General features: G+C 41.1%; 1 protein-coding gene across 1 annotated transcript in view; it reads left to right on the top strand.

Annotated features, from left to right (window-relative positions):
• The window catches only part of ASCC3 (activating signal cointegrator 1 complex subunit 3), a 271,099-nt gene that overhangs the window by 248,516 nt on the left and 5,046 nt on the right, over positions 1-17,537 (top strand). The window contains exons 38-39 of the mRNA XM_066612963.1: positions 9,307-9,458; positions 11,120-11,261. Of these exons, the coding sequence (XP_066469060.1) occupies positions 9,307-9,458; positions 11,120-11,261 (294 nt within the window). The remainder of the gene's footprint in view (positions 1-9,306; positions 9,459-11,119; positions 11,262-17,537) is intronic.

Genomic DNA, 17,537 nt, shown 5'->3' with positions numbered 1-17,537 from the left:
GGCCAGTAGCAGAGGGCAGAGAGTACTTCCTGTCAGGTCTCCCTTCAGGCCCCCAAACAAATAGTTAAAACTCTGCTTCCCCCCATCTGGCAGGGTGGGGGATGTCAGGCTCCATGCAGCTGCTTCTCCTCCTCTGGGCCTTGATGGGGATTAGTCTGGTCTATCTCTTGCTGGGATGTTACCCCAAGGACCATGGGGGCAACCAGTGAGAGGTTCCTTGAGCCCTCTAGTAGAGGTCAAGAGGTATTTTCCTTCATGTTTGCAGTTGCTAAATATCTGCTATGAGGCAAAATAAGGTGACTTCCTCAGATGGCAGGTTTAGGGCACTGTTAAAGTAATGTCACTGTGAATTTTCTGCCTCAGACTCCAGGTTGTCTGCCTTGAACTTTTAGTCACCAGTAATAAGAGAGCTGGTGTAGTGTAGTAGTTGCAGATTGAGCAAATCAGGACTTCCACTGTCCAGATCTTTTTCTCTGCCATGAACTCAGTAGGTGACCTTAGGCAAGCTTCTCTCAGTCTAGGCTCCCCACCTGTAGTATGGAGAATAATAATACTTATTTATCTTACTAGGTTGTTGTAAGGACTACATCACGATAATGCATATGAAGCAGTTTGTGCACTCAAAAAGCAGTATACAGCTGGTTAATACTCAGCACTTTTAAACCTTTAAAGTGCTTCTTATGTATTTTCTTGTAATCCATTTCATATCAATTTTTGTTTTGAGGAAGAAAAATCAACCTTTTCAAAGGGATCATATATTTAAGTCCTTATTAACAATAATTTGACTGTAGCAATGCCTGCATGTGCAGAACCAGACTTTCTAGAATGGAACATCTCTGTTAATATGTTCTCCTTTTAGTTGGTCCAATATGCATGTGGCTGACTTGGGGAGAGAGCGCAAGTGGAATGACTCAATTTGTTACATTGAGTATTTGCAGGAATTTCAATTTCCATTGATGTGTCAAGCATTGTACATTTTGCACTTAGTTAATGAATGAAAATGTGAGTGGGTTTCCAAGCTGCAAATGGAATAAGCCAATCTTGCTACGGTTGTGACTTCTTCACAATGTCCCTGTCCTGGATTTCACACCAGGATAGAGATGCTATGAATAAATATTATGGACGAGAAAGCACAAAATAAGGGAGAAAAGAGGATTTGCCATGTGGCCTCTTAGGCAGTGTGAAACACACCTACACACTCGGGCATGCACGCTTTTGTTATTCCCTATGGGGTTGGAGTAAACTGCTGTCAGTTTCTGTAAAGCTCTCTGTGTGGCAAAAGATCCTATAACAAACGTTGGTAGCTGGCAGATTGCAGATTTGCTTGCTTAGGTTCCAACGCCTTTGTCAGAAAAACCTGCTCCATTGAGGAAAAATGGATAAAGGAACAGCAATAGAATATATTGTACAGCCCACACACAAACCCCCCCCCTTTCAAATGCTATACTTATACGTTGTACTACAAGAGTTCTGTCAGTGCGGCTGTTGTTGTACATACATTTCAATATAGACAGTTGAGTAATGCTTGACTATTCAGTAACACTGACAGTAAGAAATGAAAGGGAGAAGTATAGGGTAAACAGTTAAAATGGAAGGAAGGTAAAATTAGATGTTGAATATTCCCTAGAGCAAGAATGAATGTGGATGGGTTAATGTATGTACAGTATTTTATTTATTTTTATTTCTTAAAATATTTACTACCCCACTTTTTCACAGTAGGTACCTAAAGCACTTTGTAATACAGTGGGACCTCAGTATCCACTGATTTGACTTACCACTGATACCAAGGTCCGCCTTTAAATGCCTTGTAACAAGGAAAAGGCACCAAAATCCTATTACCCACCTTCGTGCTATTAAATAATTATAATTTCATTTCACTAGATTCCATTATTCATCCCATCTAGTGACTGAATACAGTATTGCGTTTATACCCATGCATTCTGGGGTGACAATGGAGGAGCAAGAAACCTGGAAGTGGATCTTTAAAACCATTTTTCCACTGATTTGGTATCTACTGACTTTTCTTAATCCACTGGGGGTTCTGAAATGGAACTGTACCTGTACCTTACGAAATGACCTATACCTTAACAGATGCAGTTTCAGTAACCCAGTAATAGAAAATGGTGATACAGCATTTAAAATGTGTATACCCTGCCTTTTCATTTTAAGCTGTCAAGGCAGCTAGCAACCATAAAGCTAAGAACAAACAATTAAAAAATAAACCAAACTAATGAAAAGTTCCAAAAAAACCAGTAACAGTAAAAGCAATCATAGCAATAAAATATAAATAAAACCTACAATGGCAGCAGGCATTCTGAGCTTTAAGAACTTGGGTAAATAAGACAGTCTTTGCCTCACACCTAAAACTGGCAAGAGTTGGTGTAGTGTGGAGTCTAAGAGACTGAGCTGTGAATGAAGACTTAAGATTTTTCTTAAAAGACTACAGCATATATTTTGCATTCTGCAGGCACCTTGACATTGATTTAAACTGAGGGCATGTCTTACAACACAAACTATTCATGGTATGTGGCATGGGACAGTATAGAAGAAGGGAGAATATACCTAAATTGGGTAGGAGGCACTTTGCATAAGCAGACCTTCCATTCATGGATGGTACCTCTATCTGATTTCTGTGCATCCCTTCAGCCATCTGCTCTCCATGCCACCCTGCTCCCCAATGCCTCCTGGCCCTCATGAGTTCCTTTGATGATGTCATCACCATTTACTTCCAGAGTAGGAGGCCAGACATGATGCATCGAACGTCGGTAAGAGGCTCAAGGCAGATGGGAGGGATTTTCAAGCTGCCCACTGAATTGAACCTCCTACCACTGCTTGTTGTGTTACATTGCTGGCCTCGCTGCCAGGCAGTGAGGGTCTGGGAGTCCGGCATATACTACCAGACACTGGTACAAGTACCACTGGTTGAGAAATGCTGGGATAGAGGCAAGTTTTCCCTCATTATTTACTTTTCATAACAAATGGGGTTCATTCAATTTTAGGCAGGATTTTAAAATATTTTTGAACATCAGTGTTCAATTTTTATCTTGATCAGAAACAAACAAAACCTGTTGAAACGGGTGCATAAACTACCAGTTTAAGCTGAATCTCCCACACACACTCCCTCCCGAACCAGCTTTGTGTACATTTAAACTCAACATTTCTCCAGGATCAGTGTAATTTAATTGAAATAGCTCTGCATGTGTAAACAACTCCTTTGTTTAAAGAAGATTCCACTGTTTAGTTTGCCTTAAGTAAATGCTGCCTTTTGTTTGTCAGTAAAACATTTGATTAAATGTAGGGGCAAATATAGACAGCTTAGCATTCCTCTAGTGGGCTGTAAAAGAAATGCATTCTAGCATCAAAATCCAGAACCTAGATGCTCTGAATTTTTAAAAAAGCAAAACATCCACGCACTGTCATTATCTTACTTTTGGAAGTAAAAATTTCTATCTTCAATGCTCTGTGTCTTTTCATATATATTAATGAAACACCAACATCCTTTTAAAGCACTCTACATCATTTTGAATACTACTATTGATGTTTGCAAGCATATTCATACTCCAGCAGAGTATGCAGAGTTCTTGCATTAAATCTTGCACTGTTGGAGCCAAGCTAGATATTTCAATGAACACATGCAGCTGCATGTTAAGCTTTCCCCTTTCCCTGTCTAATGTCTAGCAATAGCTTACCTGTCTTGTGATGATCATGATGCTCTACATTTCTCTGTGCCCCTTATACAAATGCCAGCAACAGTCAATGATGAGGAACAGAGATGGCAAGGTGCAGAACACCTTAACTTCTGGACATAAGTTGTCCTGGAGGTTACAGACGGGTACTAAATGCACAGGTGCTGGTTTGGGTGGCAACTGTGCATTTATGATAGTGTTCAGTTCGAGTACATGGACATGCTTTCCTTGAGGGAAGTGTTTTCCATGTAGGGACCACTTGATCTGGTCCTAAAACAAAACATTCTTGGGATATGGCAAACAGATAACTTGTTTGTGCATTCTAAAGCGCAATGATATGCCAGCTTTTAAATCATTCATGGCAATACGCTTGCTGGTGTGAATCCAAATTGTGGCGATGGGTTCTGGATACAAGCCAAATGGGCAAAACACCAAGTTCTCATTGTTTCATTTGAATGCATTTTTTTCCACATACCCAAGATGTGTAAGAACATGCATTGTCTTTTCTTTGTTAACTTGGTTGTGGAGCAAAACTCAAAGCACTTGTGCAGTTCAGATATTGAGCTGTAACATTACCTTGAGTCACAGAATAAAAGACGGTACTTCCACCTATTCCTAAGGTTGTTGTGCTATAACCTGTTACAACAGCAGCATGTCTGCCCAGAATGAAGCATGGCACGTGGATGGGGCGGACAACACAGTCTGTGGGTGCTGGCATTGTTCTGCCCTGCAGTCTGTGGCACCATGCCAAAGTGTCATCAGGGTGGCATGGACCTTTTGCCATGGCATGTGAATAGCCATGGACCATGGAGTGTATGAATCAAGACATGGTCCAATTTCACATTTTTACAAACAATAAAATAGCTTGTGCGTTTCCTAAACCAGGGGTCTCCAAACCCCAGCCCGGGGGCCAGATGCGGCCCACAGCAAGCCTCTTTCCGGCCCATGGCCAGCCTCTTGTCCCCTGAAAGCCTCTGTCCCACTCAACTGAACACGATTGGAGCTGTGCTCTGATTGTGTCTGGAGGGTGTTCTGAGGGCCAGAGAGGTTGAATGAATGAGCCAGGCCATTCATTCATTTCTTCATTCATCTAAGTTCCATCTCTTATTTATTTATTTAAATTTTATATTTAATTTTTTTTTCCGGCCGTCCACACCACGCCAGATATTTGATGCGGCCCTCTGGCCAAAAAGTTTGGAGACCCCTGTCCTAAAGAATATTTCTCAAGGTACCCATATATATAGTTAGAAAGAGAGGGAAGATTCTGTACTGTGGTCAAGCTTTGCCTCGGGTATAACCAGGCCAAGAAGTGAAGCTAGAGATGTCAAAAGCAAAATGAGGCCAGTGCCTAGAAGCTGAATTACTGGATGTTGCTTGATTGGTACTGGTGGGAGGAAGAAAATAAATCTCAGGGAGGTCCATTTGAAAGAGATCAGAGAGGTCTCAGAAGGCTGGAAGCAATACATAGATAACAGGTATATAAGATGCTCACTTTTATTACTTGTAATCAAAAAAGTCTCTTGACAAGACTGTTTTGGCCACTTTTTATCTTAAAAGAGATTTGTACACTTCCCACCCCCAACTATTTCAGAAAGAAAGAAAAGCTTCCTCTGACTTCAAATGAAGCTTTTCCCCTTCCAGCTACAGTTCACAGGTGCACCATAATCCTGATCAAAACCATGACAAGGGCCTACTATTAAATTTTCCCCCACCCCCTCACCACAATTTTACTGCACCTTGCACTGTGGGGGGGGATAAGGAGTGATAACATATAGCTTGGCTCTAAAAGAGCTTCCTGAGTTGACTTTCTTTATGGATTGAAGCAGCTATGGAGGACAAAGGAGTTTTGCAGATAATCATGTTGGTGTATTGGAGAAAAAAAAAATCCAAGTTCATCAATAGTCCATAAGAGCCACTGAAAAATTGTAAAGCAACTTTCAGGCTTGCTTCAGGCTGTAGGTTATGGAGACAAGCTTAATATGACAGAAAAGCGCTATTTTAAGATGGAACAGAGAAAGGGCTTTGAGGACTGAATTAGGTTAAATTTTGCCTAGTGCAAGAAGATGTCAGTTTAGAACAAAGCATGTGGGAGTGAAGGAACAACGGCTGCTCTCCTGTTTCAAATTTTAAAACTGCTAAATGGCAGTGTCACAACCCAGAGCACCCTCTGATGCTGCCCTGGGCCCACCACCTCTGCAGTTACAAAAGGGAAAAAAATGGAGCTGTTTACCATTCTGCTCACATGGTTTCTGCAGTTGCAGAAGTAGAGAACTTCTCGTTTGAGTTAAAGGATCCGTAGGAATGAAGAGAGAGAGAGAGAGAGAGTGTGTGTGTGTAGCACTGACCCAGCAAAAATTGGCCTTGCAGGGTGGTTTGATTCTTTCCCTGGGGTTCTCCACTGATAAAAAATGTGACCTGCTTGCTGCTACTCTTTGAATTTCAGAGATACTTGTATGGACCACAATGCAGGACCTAAAGCTGGAAGGACAAGTCCCACTCTTTTATCCTCAGTTTCCTAAATGATGACATAGGAGTAACAGTTGTCTGTCTTTCCAAATTGTTGCAAAGACAAACGAGAGAGAGAGAGATTGTGAAGCAAGTGATATATTACAAATACTAAATGTGAGAATTTTGGTTCAGTTGTCATTTTTAGGTGTTTAGATTTACGTGTGGATTTTTTTTTTCAGCCATTGTTAAATTTATGAGTTGACGGGACTTATATATGTGACCACGTACCATCAGAGAAATCTGTTGATCTGTATCATAGTATATATATACACTTTCAGAGGAGTTAGAAATAGTGGCAGTTCATCATTGTTGGTATGTTAGCTGGCAATAACATACCAGTCTCATGGGCATCTGTTGAGATTCTTTTTGACTTGCACATCCTCAGGATGTGGAAAGGATCCTCTGCAGTGTGGGGCCAACAACCTGTCAGCTTGGCTTGTTAGATCTGTCTGGGGGTTGCTGGGAAAGCCTAACTTTTGACATGCAGGATGCCACAGGTCCTGTCCTATCCTTTATGCTGCTGAACATCTACATGAAATCGCTGGGAGAAGTCATCCAGAATTTTAGAGTGGGATGTCATCAGTACTCAACTTTCTCTGTGTCGGCTAACCCCAGGGCAACTGGAGCACTGCCTGGAGGTGGTTAGGAATTGAACAAGGTAGACAAATGGAAGTTAAATCTGGACAAAACAAAGGTTCTCCTGGTTTAGAAACTGACAGTGCAGATAGTGGACTATCGACCTGTTCCAAATGGGGTTCTCTGCAAGATTAGGTTCACAGCTTGTGGGTCTTGTTTTCATTGCTTCTCCTGGACTGCCTGATAGTTGTAGTGGCCAGGAGGTCATTTGTCCACTTTAGGCTGGTGTAGCAGCTGTGGCCATACTTGAATCAGACAGTCCTAACCTTTGTGGCTTGGTAACCATGCCTTGGTAAGTTCTAGACTCAGCTGTTGTAATGTGCTGTAAATGGGGCTACCCCTGAAGACTGTCCAGAAACTGTAGCTGGTGTAGAACTTGATGGCCCATGCTGTAGCCAGTACTTGGCAATTTTATTCTGCAAAGCCTCTCCTCTAGCAGTTGTGCTGGCTGCCAGTTCATTTCTAAGCTCAATTTCTAAGCTCAGTCTGGTTTTGACCTTTAAAGCAGGGGTGTCAAACATAAGGCCCGAGGGCCGGATGTGGCCCTCGGAAGCTCTTTATCCAGCCTTCAGGCTCTCAGCTGCTGAGGTGTTACAGCTGTGAAATGGCAGCCCACATTAAAATTGGGCTTTCCCAAATCTTGAATTATGATCAAGATTTGTGATTTTCTGTCATTTGCAGTTAATGAGTTTCTGTATGAGAACAGGGCCTGACCATTAGCTGCTTAATGATCACATCCGGCCCTCAGCTGGAGCCCTGAATGCTAACTTTGGCCCTCTGTATGAAACGCGTTTGACAACCCTGCTTTAAAGCCCTTTATGATATATAAAGCCCTTTATGATTTATAAAGCCCTTTAGACCAAGGTGTCTAAAGGAGGACCTTCTTCCTAAATCATCTAGTTCACCTTCTTTGGTAATCATTGGGGACCCTCCTGCACGTGATATCCCTGGCTGAGGCCTGATTGGTGGCCTCAAGGAGTAGGGCCTTTTCTTTAGTGTCGCCTCAACTTTGGGACTCTCTCCTTTTTTACTTAAGATCAGCACTCTCCCTGTTAATCTTCCAGCAGGGACTAAAGACGCTCCTTTTAGCATTCCCTCTTAGGCCTCTTTTGTGATTTATTTACTGTTCATTTACCGTAAACTAGGTTATGTTCTTATCTGCTCCTGTTATTTTTTTAATTGCTGCACTGTTTTTATTACTTTTCTTGTGCTGCTGGTTTTTAGCTACTATGACTTTTTATTTTATTATTTTGTTGTAATTCTTGTATTTTTATCTTTATTGTTAGCCATCGTGGGTGTCCTATTTTTATTAGAGGAAAAATGGGTTATAAATATTTTCAATAAATAATAGTCTAAAAGGACTAGTGAGAATTAATTAGAAGCAGCATAGCATCAGTGCTAAGCAGCTGTATATGTAGCAGCAGCTTCTTTACCACTAATGATACATGAGCACATTTTGATTTAAAGCCCTTGTACCTCACTGTTCAGCCAACAAGACTTCCAGAGTAACTTATATAAAACAGCGGGAAATAATGACAAGAGAAAAAGGACTCCTTACTACTTTTCATCTCCTTCCTCTCTTCATGCAGCAATTGAAATGTTGTCCGGTAAAAGATAATAGTTTTGCAACTATGTTGTTTACTACTATGCTACATATACTGGCAGTATACCACTAGTCAAAGCTACTTTTAAAAATAACTTTGAATAGGAACCTTTCATTTTATTTTGCAGGTCTCTAGTTCAGAACACCAGATTTTGTATTCAAAAACAAGCGCTAAAAATAAAGCAGTGTAGTTACCTTTTATAATGAGAAATTTCTGAAGTGACTGCTTAGTTTCTAAACCAATCAGGACTTTGGAAGACTTTTCGAAACTTTATTTAGGAACAAGGACTCTGAGTCCCAGTGGACCCCTCTCCCGCCCAGTTGCTAGGCAGCACATCAATGATAGCCACAGCTATCCCACTGAAACTACAGCTCTGCTCTTACAGAAGGCTGTGGTTGCCATTAGTTGTGTGCCTTCTCCCAATCTCCCTGTCAAGCCACAAAAAAAGAGGCAAGGGGGTCTCCTTCCACCTTGGGCCTTTTCCAGTCTTTACTCATCATGTTAGTCTTTTGAAACAGCAGAGCAGGAGCTATCTGGAAGAAGAGAAGCAGCCACAGCACACAAAATGTGGCTCAGAAGAATGGATTTTTCAATCCTCACCACCAATTGGGGGGGAGGGCAATCATAGAGTGGTTTTGCACATCCAGAGGAAAAATAAAACGAAAACAGGAGCCATAAAGCAAAAACTCCTGGAAGTGCTTAGGTCAGGCCTGTTTAAGAAAGGTTCATCTGGTCAAGCCAAATAATTCCCATTATTATCCTCACAGAAATGGCTGCACCTGAAGTGGTAAAAGTGCTTGAAATGAAATATATTTTGTGTTAACGTGAGAAATTCAAAAGAGATAATTAAAATGGTTTTCTTCTGTATTCAGGCAATGCTGGATGTTGCAGCAAACCAGGGCTGGTTGGTAACTGCTCTAAATATAACCAGTTTGATACAGATGCTGATTCAGGGGCGATGGATATACGAGTCCTCTTTGCTTACTTTACCTAACATAGAATACCACCATCTCCACCTTTTCAGGTATGCATCTATTCTTGCATAGATAATATTGCAGTTAGAACACTGAGCAGCAGTTTATGTTTCCTTGCTCTTTTCATTGTTGCCTTTTTATTAATGTAAAGCAGGAGTCTCCAAACTTTTCAGTACAAGGGCCGCATCATATATTTTACACATTTTAGTGGACTGAAAAAAATCTGTTTTATAAATGAATGAATGAAACTTGAATGAATGAATAAGTTTTACTTGGATCTTTCTTTTAATCAGCATATGATTCAGAATGAAAGAAAAATGTGACAATTAGAAAGAAACAATGCCATGCTTGTATTGAGAAATGCTATATAATGAGTAAAAATATCAGACATTAGCAAATGCTCTGACAGAAAAACTCAAGTTGCTGTGGGCTAGATAACATCTTGTGATGGGTCTGATGTGGCCCCCAGGCTGTAGTTTGAAGACCCCTGACATCAAGAATCACCTCTAAGCATTTAGTTACTTTAGAAGGTCTTTTTGTTTTCTTAAAATTCTGAATGATCCTAATATCCCTATAGAAAGCTCAATATAACCCTCTGCCTTGATGGTATTTGTAGAATGCAAGAAATCCAAAGGCTTTTGTTCAAAATGTTCAATGAGCAAAGCCTGGTTCACACATCTTATCTTGCTTAGTGGAACCTCCTGCCCCTCCATCACACTTTTGAGCCAGGAACACCTCATGAACATCTGGTCATGCAAGTAACCAGTTTACATGATCTTTCTTCCTCTTTATTGTCATGGCTGAAGAGAGATTTAGTGCGCAATCCTAACCAACTTTCTAGCACTGGCATAGCTGTGCCAGTGGGACACATGTTGCATCCTGCAGTTGGGGGCAGTCATGGAGGCCTCCTCAAGGTAAAACAATGTTTGTTCCCTTACCTCAGAGTTGCATTGCCCTTCGCTTGGTGCTGGAAAGTTTGTTAGGATTCCACCCTTAGGAACTTAGGAAATTGCCTTGTACTGAGAAGGACTGTTGTCCACCTATCTTATAGCCCAATCCTAAGCGCATGGTAAAACATGTGTTCTGTTGACATAATGCACATTTTTGCTGTTGCAAATGCAACAGCACTGAAGAGCATAGCCTGGCTGCTGCTGGAAAAGGTGAGCAGCTGGGTCTGTTCAACAATAGACCACAAACATCTGCTGCCTCAGATAAGACTGTGCAGGAATCAGGAGGGAGGCAGTGATAGGCAGAACACAGAGGAGATTAGGCAGGGAAGAGGGTAGATCTGGTCTGTGAAGGAGGTGGGTTGGCAGCAGTGACACCTGCTGATTTTTGACTCCGTTCCCAAGCCTGATCTGCCTTCATGGGTCAACACAGCCTTGCACCAACAGTATCATTGGGGCAGGTCCGAGTTGATCCACCAGGCTGGTAGAGGCTTATCAACCAATCAATCTTTAAGCTACATAGTCTCCATAAGATTGCACCATGGCAGTTTTAATAAAACTCAGTCTTCCATTTCAGCTTCATTAAACCAGAAAGGTCCTTGTTGTGAGCTACCAAGTCACAACTCCATTTAAAATTGGTTTTGTGTTCTTCTGTTTTGTTTAAAAATGTGCCTTCTCACTTTCACCTTCTCATCCTTATTTTTTTCTTTTTACTTTCCTGGGTTTCATTTCTTCATTGGATATCATGTTTATGACTTTACCAGGAAATTGAACCAAGGGATCTGCAAAGGCAGTTATCAAGGACCTATTGAATGTCTTCCTGAACTGATAGCTGCATGCGATGGGAAGGAGAATATTTTTGCTTCTATTGTGGACCATGAGCTTCATGCGGCACATATCACACAGGTAACATTTTCAGATTAAACTTATATTGGAAAGGCACTTATATTGTATATGGCACAAATTTATATGACATTCTTTTTATAGAGTAACATTAGGGTTTGTTCCATATGCTTGTTCAAACTACGCTAAAGTCATATTTGTTAACTGTTAGAAAAAAGCAGAAGTGCATTCTAGCTTGTTGCACAGTGTGAGTTCCCTAACCCAAAAAAATGTGGCTGATAAACTCAGTTCTAGGGCCAAAACTTAGTTGGCTTGCCCTGCCACAGCTTCTGATCAGTCTAAAAGCTGAAATACCTATGAATGATTTGTGTGCACCAGGCTTTCCATTTGCTACAAACCAATTACTTCTCTCTGCACTAAGGAGGTATCCATGCTGCACCATGCAACATAAGTGCTACTCATCTGTTTTAGGTGTGGGTGATAGACTTTTATCTATGTTCCCAGAAAATTTCTAGTTGGAATTTACAAAGATCGGTTCTGTTGTTTTGTCAGTTGGTCCTTCACCTTCCCTGAAGTTAACCAATATAGATATTGTCTCAAACCCAAAATTAAACATATATAGATTTAGGCCCAAATCCTAACCCACGTGTGCTGCATCCTGCAGTTGGGTGTCACTCATTGAGGCCTCCTCAAAGTAAGGGAATGTTTGTTCCCTTACCTCAGAGCTGCATTGCCCTTATGTTGGTGCTGGAAAGTGGGTTAGGATTGCACCCTTATTCTTATATGTGGTCTTTCATATAAAAAGAATAAGTGCATTAAGAACTACAGTATGAGAAGCCCCAATACATTCATGAGCAAAGAATATTTGCTTGTAGCAGAGTCAGTGTTTTGTTTCATTTTAAAGCCAATGCAAGTTAATTTCAGGATTGCAGATTTTGGGGGGAGCTGTGCAATTTGGTTTTGTCCATAGTAGCCTGTATACATGAACAGCTCACTACAAAGATGACTATAAAGTGGCTGCACACAGTAGATAACATATGGCTTGCTACAAAATAAAAGAAAAAACGTTCACATTGGGTTGTGATGGCCACATTAGTTAAGGTTCAGCTAGTTAAGGGGAACTGAGAACAACTCCCTCTCTCATGGCTTTTCGGCAAAGGCTGAAAACATACCTGTTTCGTCAGGCATTTGGTTGCTGAGTGGATTTTTGCCCTCTGTTTCTATGATATATTGTGGTGACTTGACTGTGTCCCTGGACTCATCAGTGCCCCATTGGCTCAATTAGTTCTTTTCTCTTTTTCCCTTAAAATTTTTTTGTTCTGTTTTTGATATTGTTTTTCACTATCCAGTGTTAAAATTAATGTTTTAATGCCTTGTTTGATGTTTTTTACTTATGGTGCTTTGTAAGCCACCTTGGGCATTTGCTTCGGCATGGGAAAGGTTGGGTGTATGTTTCTTAAGTAAGTAAGAGCGCAGTCCTAACCCCTTATGTCAGTGTTTCCAGCACTGGCATAGCAGTGCCAATGGGACATGTGCTGCATCCTGCAGTTGGGTGTCACTCACAGAGGCCTCCTCAAAGTAAGGGAATGTTTGTTCCCTTACCTCAGAGCTGCATTGCCCATGTCAGTGCTGGAAAGCACTGATATAAGGGGTTAGGATTGCACCCTAAGTAAATAAGTAAATAAATAAGGCTAACAAAACTGTGAATGCACTATGCAAACTAAAACACATGCAAAGCACCCTGGAGTTTGTTTGTAAGGATCTCTAATGGGGAAGAATATTCCATGTCTGGTTTTCTTAGATGATAGTAAGGTTAAAAAGTTGTGGATGCTATATTATAATTTGAAGTATTTTCTGGCTTCAAGAATGCCAAGTTAGCTTTCAGGTGGATCAGAATATTTGAAAGTTTCCAATCCAATACTTTTTGGCAACTTGCCTAAAAATAAATATGTTCCTTGTTTGACTTTAATTTCTGACTAAACTAAAATTTGGCTTGCAAACAAAAGGTAACTCTTCTACTATATTTTTATATAAAATATCAGAAGTGTGAGTAAAGATGGATTTAAATCAAAACAAGACCTTCTTTAACAACAGATTTTCAATATAATACATGTTGACTTCAATCCAAGTTGTAGATGTGTTGAAAAATTAGAACATTGTTATAATTAGTTCAGGGAAAACTCAGAAGTAAACTGACTTAATTTATTTGCATAAATTGCCGTTCTGTTATCTTTAAAACCAAATGCAAATTGGCTCCGTCTGATACGATGATGGTTATTTGGCTCAAAAGTGCTTCAATTTGCGTAGCAATCTGGTGTCGTCTCTGCAGTGAGACGATCCCAGGTAACATACAAATCCTGAATTATTCCAGAAATTAGTATGTTTAAAGCATCAATTTAAGTGCTAATTGCAGTAGTAATGAGAAAAAGCAGTACTACTGTGAGATTTGCATCTACTTCCCCATCAGTATGCCTGGAACAGCGGCTGACTGGCAGAGGATTTGGCTGCTAATTAAATAATTGTATGCATGGACGTGTTCGGGTCTGATTCAATAGATGAAGATTAATCCTCAGATAAATATGTTTGGCTGGTATTGAAATGTCTTAGCAGTTTCTTCAAAAATAGCTTTTGTGTATGTGGTGCATTCATGTCTTTCACACACACGCACGTGTGTGTGTGTGTGTCTAATATGTCAATAACATAAACTGTGATTACAGTTCACATCCAGATGCATGTAAGCGTAAACAAGAAACACTGTGCTATGACATAGAAGCAAACTCTCAAATGAGGTTGAGATGTCTGCACTGCTCATGCGTAGAAAAACTGAGTGTACTTTCCAGCCCAAAATAAAAATAATCAAGGCGAAATAATCTTTGGTTGGTCACATTGCTGTGGCTTATGTATTGCTCTCTCTCTCTCTCTCTCTCTCTCTCTCTCTCTCTCTCTCTGTGTAATTTTTTAAAAGAAATTGTCACAGAAATATTTTATAGAGATGAACTGAGCTTAATTTGTCTTCCACTGCTTTATAAACCTGCCACTGAACCAATTAAAGAGAATTCTAAGAAAATCTTAGACATGTGAATTATCAGTCAAACTGAACCTCATATTGAAGGAAAGATTGGCTCGCACTGCAGGCACAGCATACACATACAGAGGTTAGGGCTCAGTTGAACCTGGTTAAGAACATAAGAAGAGCCCTGCTGGATCAGGCCAAAGGCCCATCTAGTCCAGCTTCCTGTATCTCACAGTGGCCCACCAAATGCCCCAGGGAGCACACAAGACAACAGGCACGACCTGCGTCCTGGTGCCCTCCCCTGCATCTGGCAATCAGAGGCAGCTTGACTCTAAAACCAAGAGCTTGCACATACCTACTATGACTTGTAACCCGTAATGAACTTCTCCTCCAGAAATTTGTCCAATCCGCTCTTAAAGGCATCCAGACAAGATGCCATCACTACTTCTTGTGGCAGAGTTCCACAAACTAATTACATGTTGGGTAAAGAAATATTTTCTTCTGTTCTAACTCTCCCAACACTCAGCTTTCGTGGATGTCCCCTGGTTCTGGTGTTAAGCCAGTAGAAAAAGAGCATCTCTCTATCCACTCTGTCCATCCCCTGCATGATTTTGTTTGTCTCAATCATGTCCCCCCTTGGGCGCCTCCTTTCTAGACTAAAGAGGCCTAAACACTGTAGCCTTTCCTCATAGGGAAGGTGCCGCAGCCCAGTAATCACTTTTGGTTGCTCCCTTTTGCACCTTTTCCACTATATCCTGTTAGCTTTGTGTTCTGAGGGAAGCAGAACCACAGCTTACAAGTTGGTTCAAGGAGCAGGTGTAGATTGCTGAGTCAGCAGAATCAGCAGGCACCTGGGACTGACACACCCTGGGTGTGGCCAAGCCAGCACTGATTGGCTAAGCTGACTACATAAGGTTAGTCTGCTGGAGCTTCCAGTGCAGCAGTAGGGGAATTGATGGAGATAACTGTGGAACTGCTGCCAGTGACTGAGGAGGCTGGATACTGTATGTATATGTTATTACTGACTTATGGACTGAACCTTTGACTGTGTATTGTTGGAAACTGATTTGGATTTGTTATACATGGACTGACTGCTCTTCTTGTTGACTCTTGGACTTTTTACTGACTACTCTACTTGTTACATCCCTTGCTCAAATACATCTGCTGAAAGTACTCTGCTGTATTTGCTGTTTTTCTTGCAACCTGCTCACATTGGGACAAAGCAGGGATCCTACACCAACCATCCCATACAAAAATAACCTTAACAAATCCTTTTTGAGATGTGGCGACCAGAACTGCATGCAATACTCCAGGTGTGGCCTAACCATCGATTTGTACAATGGCATTACAATATTAGCTGTCTTATTCTCACTGCCTTTCCTAATGATCCGGAGCATGGAATTAGCCTTATTTACTGCCTCCGCACGTTGGGTCAACACTTTCATCGAGCCACCCCAAGATCTCTCTCCTGATCTGTCACAGACAGCTCAGAACCCATTAACTTATATGTGAAGTTTTGATTTTTTGCGCCAATGTGCATGACTTTACTATCTGCTCTCTACTACCTGCTTACATGTGGTTCTCTACTACCTGCTTACATGTGCATACAGTAGGTTCTCTACTACCTACTTACATGTGCATACAGGCAAGCACCTTAATGCATACTGGAAGAATGGAAGGTCTTTGTATGCCTCCCATATGGCCATCAAATCTTCCTAACTTGCCTCAGGTAGAAAGGAAGGGCTGAATTGAGATATGAGACATGGTGCGTATAGACTTCCAATGTTCCCTAGTCCCCTGTCATGTAGCCGGTCTGCACATCTATGCACACATGTAGGGAGGGGAGAAGGAAACATCTCACTCTATTGGAATGTTCCATACATGGCTATTGCACCCATTGTACTATATAAGTGGTTCTTGCCTACTTTAAAAAAAAAAAACTTTTATAATCAAGTAACTTTCAGTTGACCACAATTCAAAGAGAATATATGTTTTCCATCAAAAATATGTAAACCTGTAATGTATCTATCATTTATGAGTTGATTTTTGATTTGGTAACTCATATCATTAGCCTAGAACAGGGGTGCCCAAACCCCAGCCTGGGGGCCACTTGCGGCCCTCGGGGACTCCCAATCAGCCGTTAGGGAGCCCACAGTCTCCATGACCTCTAGCCCTCTGGAGACTTGCTGGAGCCCATGCTGGCCTGATGCAACCACTCTCAGCACGAGGGCGACTGTTCAACCTCTCACATGAGCTGTGGGGCAAGGGGTCCCTCCACTACTTGCTGTTTCACCTCTGTGATCCACCAGTGGCAGCAAAGGAAAGGCCAGCCTTGCTTTGTGCAAGGCCTTTTATAGGCCTTGAACTACTGCAAGACCTTCATTCATTCATATAAGTTCCATCTCTAATATATTCATTTATGTAAATTTATTCAAATTTTAAATGTAAATTAATTCTTTTTTTCCCTGGCCCCCGACACAATGTCGAAAAGATTATGCGGCCCTCCTGCCAAAATGTTTGGACACCCCTGGCCTAGAATATCAGCCCAACTTCTATTTTACTGATTTCAACATTGCCATAAACACAGAGCTTATTTCCCCACATCTAAGTAAAAGGAAAATTTATTTCTGACTAGATTTATGACATTTTTGAAGAAGAATCAATCATTTATGTTTGTTGTGGGTGCAAAAAGTTAGACCTAGGGAAGATTGGTGGTCAAGTGGTAATAAAAAAGAATGCAGAATACAGGTGGGACCAACATCCACTGATTTGACTCACCACTGATACCAGTATCCACCTTTAAATGCCTTGTAACAATGAAAAAATCACCAAAATCCAATTTCCAACCTTTGCACTGTTAAGTAATTAGAATTTCATTCCATTATATTCCATTATTCATCCTATCTAGTTGCTGATTGCAATATGGTGTCTATACCAATGCATTCTGGGATGACAATGAAAGAGCAAGAAACCTAGAAATGGGTCTTTAAAGCTATTTTTCCACTGATTCGGTGTCCACTGATTTTTTTTTTTTGTCCACTGGAGGTTCCAGAACGGAACCGCAGTGGATAACAAGGCACAACCTGTAGTGCAGTAATACAGTATGTTATCCACCATTTCTGTGCCTACGTGTTGCCTACATGTTCACGATACATAAACACAGCACCTATACAAAATTGTACAGTCTTTAATATCATGCCCTACCAAGGGCAATGCCTGAACATCAGCTAAGAAGAGTTTTCATATTAACACAAGAATCAACAGAAAGACCAAGAGAGAATTACCAAGTGGGCTTCCTAACTTACCTCAGGTAGAAAGGAAGGTCT

This window comes from Tiliqua scincoides, chromosome 1 (assembly GCF_035046505.1).
Source record: "Tiliqua scincoides isolate rTilSci1 chromosome 1, rTilSci1.hap2, whole genome shotgun sequence".
In the NCBI taxonomy this organism is placed as follows: domain Eukaryota; kingdom Metazoa; phylum Chordata; class Lepidosauria; order Squamata; family Scincidae; genus Tiliqua; species Tiliqua scincoides.
Note: the sequence above shows the minus strand (reverse complement) of the source record. Positions and strands in the feature narration are given on the sequence as shown.